Genomic DNA, 12,548 nt, shown 5'->3' with positions numbered 1-12,548 from the left:
TTGTTTTAACACTTCAAGGGTTAATTCTGAGTTGTTCAGAAAAATCTCAGCTAGCTCAACTGCCTGAGTGATACCAAATATGCTGGAATAAATTGGAGTTTAGGTAACTGGCAGTCAATAGACAAGGATTCAGCCTCAGGCAGACATAGAAAGGGAGGTTCTGATAACAGGAGTTCAAATCATCAAGATTCCACAGCACACTGTTTTCTCTGTGTTGGTGATTTCCTTCTTTAGCCCCTCTGCGGTCCACTTGTGACTTTAGATCCAACCACAACAACTAGGTGATGTTGGCTGAGAAAGTACAGAGTCTGCTCACATCTGTCTCTAGGGGATAAAGGAGGAGGCAGCTGGTTCTGGCACATTATACTGTATCTCTGCTCTCTCAGAACATAGACACAGGATCCCACAATAGCTAGGTGAAGGGGTGAATAATGAAGAATTGCACTCCAGTTCAGTCCCCTTCTAGGAGAGAGAGCGAAAGAGGAGGCATCAGGTGCTAGCACACTGCACTGTCTCTCAGCTGACCATAGAGAATGATCTCCGTATGTGAGACAGCAGATCCTCTCTCCTCAAATGGAGTATTGTAAAGTCAGAGACAAGGCTTGACAATTTTAGGTTAAAACTTATCAAAACTACCAAAGAAAAATTTAAAATTCAATTTTGATAAATTCCTAACATTTACAATTTTTGCAGTTTTGACATTTATTTATGGAAACTCCAAGCATTTCAGTGTTGCTGAGAAGTCATGCTCAGCAAAGTGGAGCTCCGGAAGGGTCTGATTTTTTCCTATAGTTCAAGGAGAACCATATTTTTAACACTGAATAAAACTTTTTGCTCCTTGAAAATTAGCCATAAATGTACCTAAAAATTAACACAAAAATAACAAATATTAAAAAGATGAAAACTATGGTCATAGCATAACCAATAATGAAATTTTTTGTTCACTCCCGATAAATTAGGATAATTACTAGATAATACTGGCTGTTCATTTAATGATTAATGTGATATCCAGTCTCTGACAAGACCCAGTACCAGATGCCTGAATGGAAGAAACTGCTTAGTGGGCTACTATGAAATAACTGCTCATAAGGAAAGTTTCTTCCTGACCACAGGCATTCAGACTACAGGCCTTTGGTTTATGCCCTGAAGCATGACAGTTTATTATATAACTTATACATTTTTATCCTACATAACACAATTTTGCATTGTTTTAATTCTGCATCTAAATGTATAATCCTCTTTTGAACCCTACTAAGATCTTGGCTGCAATAATTTTTGTGGCAGTGAGTTACATGGGTTAATTATATATTGTGTAAAGTATATTTGCTTTACATTTGGAGCCTTTCACAGTCATTGGATGTTCTCTTGTATGATGAGACCAGTAAACAGGAGTACCCAACTGACCTTCTCTTTGCCAGTTAATATTCTGTATACCTCTAACAGGTGAAAAAAATGTGATTATTTTATAAAGAGATTGAAAGTCCAGGGGAAATCTCCTACCAGATTATAACCATTTTAAAGAAGGCCAGATTTGGTGTATACACTACATGACAATGTTCCTTTAAACTTATTCAACTGAGGTCAAGAGGAGAAAAATCAACCTTCTAGCTCAAGATCCTGCTTGGAGCTAAAGTTTATCTTCTAAATATCCCTGGAGAAAGAATGTCTGGGCTGATGGTCCATAAAAACTTGACATGGTTCTGCCTGACTTACCCTGTTTGAGCATTTTGGTGTCTTCATGACATAATCAGATGCAGCAAAAGCTTCCCTAGTGGCTAAGTCTGAAGAAGTATAAGCCAGGGTCTAAATGCCACCCAGCATCCATATTTATCCTTAATGGCTATATAAATTCAGCCCATGAGACGGAAAACATTAATTAGACAGACCCTGCCTTTGGCAGTAATCACCACCAGTGACAGCTGAACCAGCCAGTAGATAAAATATGCACCAAAAATGACATCAGAATAAATAAACAAGGACTATGAAAAAACAACACAACAAACTCACCCTGTTTCTTCTGGGAAAGCAAATAGCACTTCACACCAGCTTTTGGAGTCTGTTTGGGTGTCTGTCTTTTCTTACTTTTGGGCCCACTCCTGCTCCAGTTGGAGTCAATGGGAGTTATTCAACTGGCTTCAAAGGGAGCAGGATAGAGCCTTTGTTTTCTGTAGACTAGTTTTTGGTTCTGATTGCAAAGGATAAGAAAAAGAAAATATCTTGAGGTCTAATGCTAAAGTCCTTACTCAGGGCCAGAATGTGATACCAGTGAAAATCCCCAGTAGGGGCCTCATCTAAACCCAACTGAAATAAACTGCAATGGACTTTGGATCAGGCTTTAGATGCATTGATTCCAATAGAGTTACTCTGGATTTATGACAGTGCAACTAAGTTAAAACTCTAGATCTCTGTCCTCACTAAGGTGAAACTTCCATTGACTTCAGTGAAAAATTTGCTTGAGTTTACTTCAGGTTTTAGCTCTGGGAGAATAACATTTTCCATAATGCTCTTTCCCCATTCTTTCCCATTGTAATCTGATCTGGTTTGGCGGCTGTGATGGGAGTAGAAGATGACCTGGGTTTGGAGGAAGGGATCTGAGGTCTCTCACCCACCCCCATATCTCCCTCAGGGGCATCAGCAAAATAATGTGATTGACCAGAAAGGACAGATGATTACAGAAGTGCCACTGAAGGTGTTTCCTTTACAGGGCATGAGCCTTAGTGCAGGCCAGATCGGCTTTGCTCCCTGGACAGAGGGGGAGAGCTATTAGCTTGAAGGAGAGAGGGGTAGGGTTCGAAGCAGTGGGGTGGGATGATGAGTAGAGGAGGAAAGGATGCGGCCCAGATTGGGAACTGCTTCTCTTAGATGCCTGAGGTGGGAGGGAAGAAGTCAACACCACACGAAAAACCCCTAACTCGACAGAAGCTTTCCCTACTGACACCCCCAGGGCTCTGGCACCAAACTGCAGGCAGAGACTGACATTATAATGCACTGCTTCTGCTTCAGGCTCTGCTGTTCCCAGAGGAGTCCTGCAGAGTCACATTCTTGCATTGCCCTGATTCATTTTTTTTTCAATACTCCATTGGGTCTTTTTCCTCCGGTTCCTGTTCCCTTCCAGACAGAGGAGAGAGTTTGCAATAGAATAACGGGAGACTCTACCCCTGAAGACAAGGGACGTTGTGGGGACAGGGAAGGAAAAGAAATGTGCTCAGCACTGTTCTGCTTCCACAAAGCCCTCCTTCTCATGGCCAGCAGGTTCCACCTCAGAGTATGTTGTGTGGTTGGTGTGGTTTCGGAACTTCATGGCTGGCCAGTGGTGTGGTCTCCGCTGTGGACAAAGACAGAGGTGCATTAAAAGCTAAGGAAGAGGCTTTAATTTGGGGCATGCTGGGAAGTTTGAAACCCAGACCTGAAACAACAACAATTAACCTGTACAAGAACCCTTCCTTATTAAAAAGGCAACCTCCTTCCTTAAGAGACCACACCACATGTCACAGAGTACCCTCCTTCTCTAGGAGAAGACCCACTTTCATTAACCAGCTGACTTGTGTAGATCTGCGATCACTTAGGACCAGGGCTGGCTCCAGGCACCAGTGCAGGAAGCAGATGCTTAGGGCAGCCAATGGAAAGGGGCAGCACGTTTGGGTCTTCGGCGGCAATTGGCGGCGGGTCCCTCAGTCCCTCTCAGAGGGAGGGACCAGCTGCCAAACTGCCGCCGAAGAATGAAGCAGAGCGGTAGAGCTGCCACTGAAGTGCCGACGATCGCGGCTTTATCTTTTTTTTTCTTCGCTGCTTGGGGCGGCAAAAAAGCTGGAGCTGGCCCAGCTTAGGACAGGTTTCATTGTATTCATATTCCCCAGTGCTGGAAATCCATTGCAGGAAAAGCGGAGGTTATGTCTATGCTACGGGAGAAACAGCAGCACAGCTACAGCACTGCAATGCTGTAGCCCCATAGCGTAGACGCTTCCTACATCGACAGAAGCGGTTTTCCTGTTGATGTCGGTCATCTACCTCCCTGAGCAGTGGTAGCTAGGTCAACGGAAGAATTCCTCCACTGACCTAGCCATACCTAAGGTAGGGTTAGACTAGCTTAACCGCCGTGATCAGGGGTGTGGAAACATAGCTAGGTCAACCTAATTTAAGTGTAGACCAGGCCTTAATCTAGTGTCACATCACTACAGTCCAGTAGGCTAACACTATTGCCTAAAAGGCTAACTCCAATGCATTAACCACTTATCAGGATTAAAGTGAGGAGAGAGAGGAAATGAGGCCTTTGTTGAAACCAGGCCTCAGGTCCTTCAGAAAGGAAGGACTGTTCAATGGTTAAAGCACTAGCCTTGGACTGAGGAATACCCAGTTCAATTCCCTACTCTGCCACGGATTTCCTGTGTGACCTTGCACAAGTTACTTAGATCCAGATCCAAAAAAGTATTTAGGCTCCTATCTCCCACTGAAATCAATAGAAGTCAGGAGCCTAAATCCCTTTGAGGATCTGGGCCTTAGCCTCTCTATGGCTCAGTTCCCTGTCTGTACAATGTGGATAATAGCACTGCCCTGCTTCATGGGAGGAGTTGTGAGGATAAATACATTAAACGATTGTGAGGCACTCAGCTACTATGGTAAAAGGGGCCACAATATGTCACAGGAAAGAGACAGACTGAGGAATAACAAGGGCTATCAGGAGAAAGGCTGGAAGCTTCCTGTTGCTCACCTCCCCCAAAATAGATCTCATGATGGAATTAACCCACTCCTGACTGCTCCAGGTGTCTGTGAAAGCCAACAAATCATTTGTAAACAGCAAAGAGAGAGAGAGAGAACATCAGAGGCCCTGATTATTTGGAAATGAAAAATCTGCATTTAAAACATTCACACCATCAGTTACATCTTGGAGGATGGAATGGCATCTATTATTAAAGCCCATCAGTTTTAATCTCCAAAACCCAACTCAAAAGGTAGCAATCTCGCCTTTGTTACAGCCCCAGTCCAGCTGAGCACTTGGTCTGGAATCTGTGTGGGTTTTGAGTATTTGTGTCAAAGAGCATACAAAAGAGAGAAATAAAGTGTGAGTAAATGTGGGCGAGCATGTGAAAGTCTGTGACTGTGTGTGAATGAGTGAAAGACAAAGGTTATGAGAGAGTGAAAGAGAAAAGCTGGGTGTGTGAGTGAAAATTGAGAAAGAACCTGGGTTTTAGACATCAACAGCTGGAAGCTGAAGATTAGCTGTGATTGTAGGACCATGAAAAGAAACACATAGATTTGAAATATATCAAAGGTCCCCTGCTGCTCTTCTCTCCTCACTTCCCCAAACACAGTATAAGTGCAAGGCAGCAAGGTTAATTGAAACATATCTGAATCAAGCCTACTGAGAGGATTCAGACTGCAACAAAATGTAACTTTAAATGCATAGTTGGTTCCCAAGTCCTAGGTGAGAGACACACTCCCTCCCCTGCTCCAGAAGTTTAGGATTCCCTGAAGGCAGCTGCACCTGGAGATAAACTGGCTCTTTCTTATTCATGGCTCAGTATATCCAACTACATGGCTCAGCATGCGGTGGCTGCACAAATCAATGTGAATGCTGAGGCTAGGCACACCCATAAGAGAAGGAAATCGATTTAGAGACCAGATCCTCAGGTGTGTAACACCACTGAAGTCAATGGAGCCATGCTGATTTACACAGCTGAAGATCTGGCCCTTAGAGTCCATTGAATCAGTACTCAAGCCTGCTGGGGTCCTGCAGAGGACTTCATACAACAAGCCAGCAAAAAGCTGGCGGACTGGGACATGTCTCCCTCTTTCAAGTGGCTGTACCTCTGTTGATGATAGCAAAGGAAGAGAGAGCCGGCCTGGGACAAGATCTGTCCACTCACCTCGATGAAGAACAAGGCAGCGTTGGAGGTGGGATGGCTACTGATGTAAATTACAGCAAGAATAATGGCTGCAATGAGCAGGACGGCCAGGACTATCCCCACGACGGTCCCGGTGTGAATCAGGGTCCCGCTTGTCTTCATGGGAAGGTCATTTCTCACTCCTGAAAAGGGGATCATGATAGAGGGTGGGAATGCAGGGAGACTGGCTGGGATCACAGAGAGGCAGAGAAAGCACACAGAACTGGGAACAAGGGGAGAGACTTAGGCTTTGTCCACACTACCGTTGGATAACTTAGATAATTTTATGTCGCTCGGGTGTGTGAATAAGCCATCCCGCTGAGTGACATAAGTTACACCAACCTAAACACTGGTGTGGACAGCTTCTTCTGCTGACATAGCTACCACTGCTCTTTGGGGGTGGATTAATTAAATCGATGGCGCAGCAGTGAGGAGGGAGGACTTCAACCACACTAGTATTCATCCTCAACAATGATATGGTGATGTGCATATCAGTGCTCATTGGTGATTACATTTATCAGGCCTACTCAGTTACATGGGATACACCTCTTGACTGTTCTGTGCATAGTGGCGGCAGCGAGTTGGGCAGCTCAGTGGAAAGGAAAGCCAGAGACAGTTCCCCCAGTGCTGCTGTCATTGCAAAGCGAAGCATGTGGCTAGCTCATAGAGAGCAGAAGTGAGCTACTGTGACTATCAAGGAGATCTCTATTAGCTCAACTGGTAGAGGTCCATGACTCCAGCTGAAGGACCTTCTACTACCGGATTCCCAGTGCTGTGTGTGTGACCCACCTGCAGCCGATTAACTTAATACAGAAATCCTTGCAATACATTCTCCACATCCGGCTCTTGTGTTTTTTAACACCAAAATAATTCAGATGAAGCAAACTGTCCCCTCCAGGGAGTGGGTGGAGTGGCTCCTGAATCCTACAATCCCTTTCAGAGGATGGCAGTATTTGGGTGGAGAGACGAATGAGCAACAGCTCCCTCAATCTATATTCCTCATGTACCAAAATGCTCATTCTGATGGAAACTCATTAGCCATATGCTGCCTGGTGTCCTTAGCATAACCTGCCCACAGTCCCTTTCATTTCTTAGCCATGACTATTCAATCGCACAGAGAGGAGAAGGGAGCAGAGCCATGGAGGGTGATTCCAGCACAGATTAGTATTGACATTACCAGATGTTCAAGAAGCAATTTGGCTGAAATCGAGAAGGTCTCAGATTTCAAAGGCTTTGTGCTTACAGGAGGCCCAATCCTGCACCTAGTATAGTCAGTGGGATTTTATCATTAACCTCTATGAGCAACTTGAGCATAAGTGGGATGGACTTGTGGTTTACATATACCCCTTCCACAAATGTCCAGGGATGCTGGTGCCACAGCACTGGTTGTGAACTATACATCACAGCAAGAAGCATTGTGACAGCCCTCAGACCCCTAGTCATAACAGCACTATGATAACTTAGACATCAGGAGATGAACCACTGGCATAAAGGAAACAGAGAGAGAATCAGAGCTGGATTAATAGCTGGGCTGCTTTTCAATATTAAGATTTAAACATTCTCCTGAACTGTTGAGGAAACCCAAAGGCAACTCACCTGTGGGAATGCATGGGGATCAGAGAGTGAAATGGATTATATAGAAGGTGAAAACTGATCAGCCTAGTTATCTGGCAGGGCTGAGAAATAGACAAATACAGCAAACAGCTTCAGGGATAATCAGATTGTTCCAATTCTCTCAGTTTTTACCATCCCAAGGTAGTATTAGTAACTTAGGTGAGGATAACAGGATTCTGATCTTGCCTGCATCCTTTAAATCTGGGGTTTTCTTGCCCACTCCTTTGACTTACTATAACTAGCCAGAGAACAAGGTAGATGAGGTAATATCTTTTGCTGGACCAATAGAAGTTGGTCCAATAAAAGATACTACTTCACACACCTTTGTCTCTCTAATATCCTGGTACTGACATGGCTTCAACACTTCACATAACTAACCAGTGCATTTGATTTCACATAACACATTCCCCTTAGGAAGAATCTGACTGGGTGATGAGAAGGTTAAGGACTTACCATCCCCTACTGCATACTGATTCAGCTTTGTGTCATCTGTAAGAGGGAAATAAAAGCAAGAAAAAAGTAGGAAAGTTAGTAGACCCTTATGGGGCTCTTCATTCTGTACACCACTGCACCTCATATAAAGCTCTACCGCTAAAACATGCCTCTTTGTATTGCCCTGTTACAGTTAAGAGTAGTTTTGCCTCGTTCATTTTGGTGGGGGGGAAAACACCCAGAAAACAAGACAAGACAATAGTGAAATTTCAGGAGATTTGTTTACAGTCTCATTCAGTGGATGTGCAATTGAATCTCTCCTTAAATAGGCACTCTCAGCATGGAAGCACTGTGTGTGGTAATGTGGTATAAAGGATCGGGCCCTATGTTTGCATGTGATATGCAATCACACTCTTTGGATAGGAGTGGATAGGAATGGCAAAGGTTAGTTGATTCATGAGTGTGTGTGCACACACATAATTCCCCAAAAGCCTAGATCTGGAAAATTCAGACCCAAATGAGGTAATCACTTTTAAGACTCTCTTTGTATTCAATCTATGCCATTTACTGCAACATGTCAGTATATGTTGCTAGCTCTCAGCTCATTCATATAGGTAAGGCAAAGATGTTAACCCAGAGTCCACTCCATGGAGGGTCAGAAATCCAATTCCACCTATTCTCTGCCTGGAAGGTAACACCATACAGATTATAGGATGCTCCCCGTCTGACACGAGCACCTATGAGACAGTCCAGCAAAAATCCTGACCCAGATTTATTTGCTGCTTAGCTTGGACTCTGTCTACCCCAGGCACTGAAATAAATGACAGGAAGCCAGCTAGTCAGATGCATTCATATAGGTCTCCACTGAGCAAAGCCAGGCTGGCTGGGAAAGATGCAAAGGGGTGGATCCTCTTTTGCTTTGCTTCTCCAGCTAAAATTTGCTGCCTCACACAGCTGGCTGCTTGTTTCTGTCCAAAATTACAAACTAATCTCATGCTTGAATGTGTCACAAAAAGCCTCTTGTTCTTCTTCCAAGACTCAACCGTGAGTTGGAAAATCATCTCGGTGGTGGTGTTTTTTCCCCCTTCCCTTAATTGCTCTTTTCAAAGTTGATCCATCAGCCATGAACCCTCCACGCCTCCCATTCTCCATTGCTCAAGGACAATTACTCACGTTCCTTTCTATTTATTCTAATCAGTGTTTTGCATGAGGGACTATTAAACAGTGAAATTGAAGTGATACCTGCTACTAGGACAGGAGGACACGGCCCATGTGTTAATAGGATTAACAGGCAATAGAACAGGGGTGTCCCAAAGGACTCTGGATCTTTACTTGGGGCTTCTTATACCAGAGAGAATTCCAGTCTTGGACCAGACAGTAATGCACATGCCTATGGGTTTATTACCCACAATGTGATGGCATCGCCAGCCATGGGTCATCAACGGGGATCGAATAGGAGATCTCTACTGCTTGAGCTAAAGGATAAAGTCCAACATGGTCCTTAACCTTTTTTACGGACCAGCCATTAGAAGGAGACAAAGACCCACACTGTGGTCTGGTGAGTTACACCAAAGAGAGGTTTTGGAGAAGAGTTTAAATCAAAGCCCCAGACTCAAACAGTCCCCAAACTAGGAGAACACTTGGCTCAAGATGGTGAGGAACTCTGTGGCTCCATGTCTAGAGAAGCTGGGCCATGTTCAGAGATGAGTCTAACGTAACTTGCACTTTTTTCCAGCCCTATCAAATGATGCATGTTACACCAGCTTGCTGTGCCTGGGTGCCCCTTCACACGGGGGTTATTCATGATAGAAGAGCTTTATGGCTGCTCTATAATCCCATTTTGCCACCAGTGCAAGGCGGCTGCAATGCAGCTGTGAATTCCCCTCCATGGGGAGGTCTCACCTATGTTACCTTCTAGATCACGTTGAATCTCTCCCCTCTCTAGTCTCATCTTCCTTTTCTCTGCCCCACTCCTCCTCTCCTTGTGCCTAGAGCCATAGGATTGGGTAGCCAGGAATGTTAACTACATTCTCCTGGCTATGACTTCATTTCACTAGGCCTTGGAGGGAAAGATCTCTCCAGAGACAGACATTTGGGGCAATGTGCCCAGAGAGCACTGCTACTGCTTTCCCTTTAGCCCTGGGCTAGCCTCCCCTACCTCAGCTGTTCACCCTATTCCCAGCTGCCAGTACCTTCTGTGGTGAGGCTGCCAATGAAAAGAGAGGAAGTAGTGACATCTTCATCAAATGACGTGAAGGGGCTGTACGGGGACGGTGAATAGAGGTCACTCTCTGCCCAATCCTCACAGGTCCTCTCGTCCAACTGAAAAGACAAATGGAGAAAGGCTACTATTCCCAGCAATCTTCCAGCAAGAGGACCTCTTTGTGCCTAAATCAACCCAGTCAGAAAACTGGGCACAAAGCAGTGACTTTGGGGGTGTTGGGAGGGGGGAAACCAACAAGAAGTATCACCAGAGCTGATCTTACTGAGGCAAACAGATTAATTCAGGCAGTGTAGAGATAATTGTACTAATTAGGATTAAAACTGCAAGGGCTAAACATCTTCATGCTTCAGGGTGGATAATAATCATGCTCCAGAGGATCAGGAAGAAATTTCCCCAATGGGATTGCACCTTCAGGTGCTTTATGGAGGCTTTTCACCTTTCTCTGAAGCATCCAGCACTGGCCAATGCCAGAGACAGGACACCAGATTAGAAGGACTACTGGTGTCTTCCAGTATAGCAAGATGGTGGGATACCAGATTACATGGGCCATTGATCATTCCTCTAAGGTAGGGAGATGAGATACTGAACAAAATCAATCACTGTTTCTAGTGCAGCAGAGAGGGACGACACCAGACTAGATGGACCATTGGTCTGTACCAGAATGGCAGTCCTTATGTTCTTAGGGACCATGCAGAGCTTGTAATGAATATTCATCTCTGGAGGGATGGGACATATGCCATTGTCTGAATCTCATTTCCTTTGTTCTGTGTCATGCAACTCAACCCTTTCTCTGTCTCAGGAGCCAAATGGCTACGAACAGATCTGAGAACCAATTGTCCTAGTGGGAATTCCAGAGGCAGCCAAATCTCTCATCATAGGAGAGAGAGGCAAAGTAACCTCTGAGCAGAATCCACCTTTTCTGGGAAGCTGGGGGCCACTGACATCATCCCACTGTCAGCCCAAGGGAAATAACCCTTCCCTTGATCTCACCTCTTCGCCACAGCCATGTGATAGCCACTCCTCACGGTATCGGTCAAACCCACTGGAGCATCTACAGAGAGAAGGGATGTTACTCAGTGATGGATGCATTCTTTTCTAGACATAGCTAGCGGAGGCAGACAGGGTTCAAGCCGTAATGGTCATGTAGCCACTTTATGTGGGTGGCATGCTTATTTCACATGTATGGTGGTAATCAGTGTGAGAATCCCAGATGCTACCATGACGGGCACCAAGTATAGATAATTGGACAAATACATATCTGAAATTAGCCAACTGCAGAGGACTGGAAAGATCAGATATAAGGGGGTCCCCATGGACATCGGGATTCCAACACAGCTGTGCTGCAAGGACCCAAACTTTCCTCTTTGTGAAAGACAGAGAGAGGCAGAGAAGTAGGACTCTCTCTCTCTTTCTCTCTCTCTCTATATATAGTGAGTTTGAATTTCCATCCTCTGGAATCTGCCAGCGGAAGGCCATGAACTCCACAGTGTGTTTTTTCCAGCAACATCTGCACAGGAAAAGCAACATATAATAAAAATAATACTATACAGCACCAAGAAAATACCAGTTTGAGAAATCTCTGCAAAAACAGAGGGAACTGAGCAGGACTCTGACCTTAGGAAGGTTTCAGGGGATCACTGAAGGGTGAATCAAGGGCTCAGACAATACAAGGCACCCACCCAACTACAAGCAAGCTGAGCAGAAGGGGGCCTCTGGGAAATTCAGGTCCCACAGAGTTCCTAAGATCCACTGTGCTGAAATGTTGCTCCCCTGGAAATTAGGAGCTCAGCAAGAGCAAAGATTCAGTCTGTACTAGCCAAGGGACAGATGAAGAAGCAGTATGGTCTTGTAGTTAAAGCACTAGACTAGGATTTAGGTGGCACAGTTCAATTCGTGGATGTGCTACCAGCTTCCTGTGTGACGGTGGGCAAGTCACAGCAGGTGGGATCTTTCAAAGAGGATAAGTCCCTTTTGGAAGTCAGTGAGATAGCGATCGACTAGCTTAGGTCCTCTCGACAATCCCACCCTAAATCTTTCCATGCTTTAGCTTCCCCACGTTTCTCCCAGCCTTTGACTGTCTTGTCTATTTTGATTGTAAGCTCTTAGTGGGCCAATATGCATGTACGGTCCTGGGGAGAAATGCATCTCAACCAGTGCTTCTAGGTGTTACTGTAATACAAATTAATAATAGCACAACCAAGCTTCAGTGAACTGGGCGTTGGAAGACCAGAGTTGCCTGCAATAATAATTAGAGATGGACTGCAAAAGGATTGCCATGAGCTTCAGGGTTTCAGACCAGCCAGGACCCAGACCTGATCTGCCTTAGTTTGGGTTTTAGAATCATAGATTATTAGGGTTGGAAGGGGTTTTGTTTTTACAACCAGCTTTACCCATCT

General features: G+C 44.9%; 1 protein-coding gene across 2 annotated transcripts in view; it reads right to left on the bottom strand.

Moving 5' to 3' along the window:
- Nucleotides 1-2,812: 2,812 nt before the first annotated feature.
- Nucleotides 2,813-12,548, bottom strand: part of PLXDC1 (plexin domain containing 1) — a 46,891-nt gene continuing 37,155 nt past the window's right edge. For both annotated transcript variants that reach the window (XM_032791338.2, XM_032791339.2), the window contains 5 exons: nucleotides 11,143-11,203; nucleotides 10,121-10,250; nucleotides 7,950-7,985; nucleotides 5,865-6,025; nucleotides 2,813-3,325 (listed from right to left, as the gene is read on the bottom strand). In XM_032791338.2, the coding sequence (XP_032647229.1) occupies nucleotides 3,206-3,325; nucleotides 5,865-6,025; nucleotides 7,950-7,985; nucleotides 10,121-10,250; nucleotides 11,143-11,203 (508 nt within the window). In that variant the 3' untranslated portion in view covers nucleotides 2,813-3,205. The remainder of the gene's footprint in view (nucleotides 3,326-5,864; nucleotides 6,026-7,949; nucleotides 7,986-10,120; nucleotides 10,251-11,142; nucleotides 11,204-12,548) is intronic.

This window comes from Chelonoidis abingdonii, chromosome 21 (genome assembly GCF_003597395.2).
Source record: "Chelonoidis abingdonii isolate Lonesome George chromosome 21, CheloAbing_2.0, whole genome shotgun sequence".
In the NCBI taxonomy this organism is placed as follows: domain Eukaryota; kingdom Metazoa; phylum Chordata; order Testudines; family Testudinidae; genus Chelonoidis; species Chelonoidis abingdonii.
This window is presented reverse-complemented; position numbering and strand designations above follow the sequence as displayed.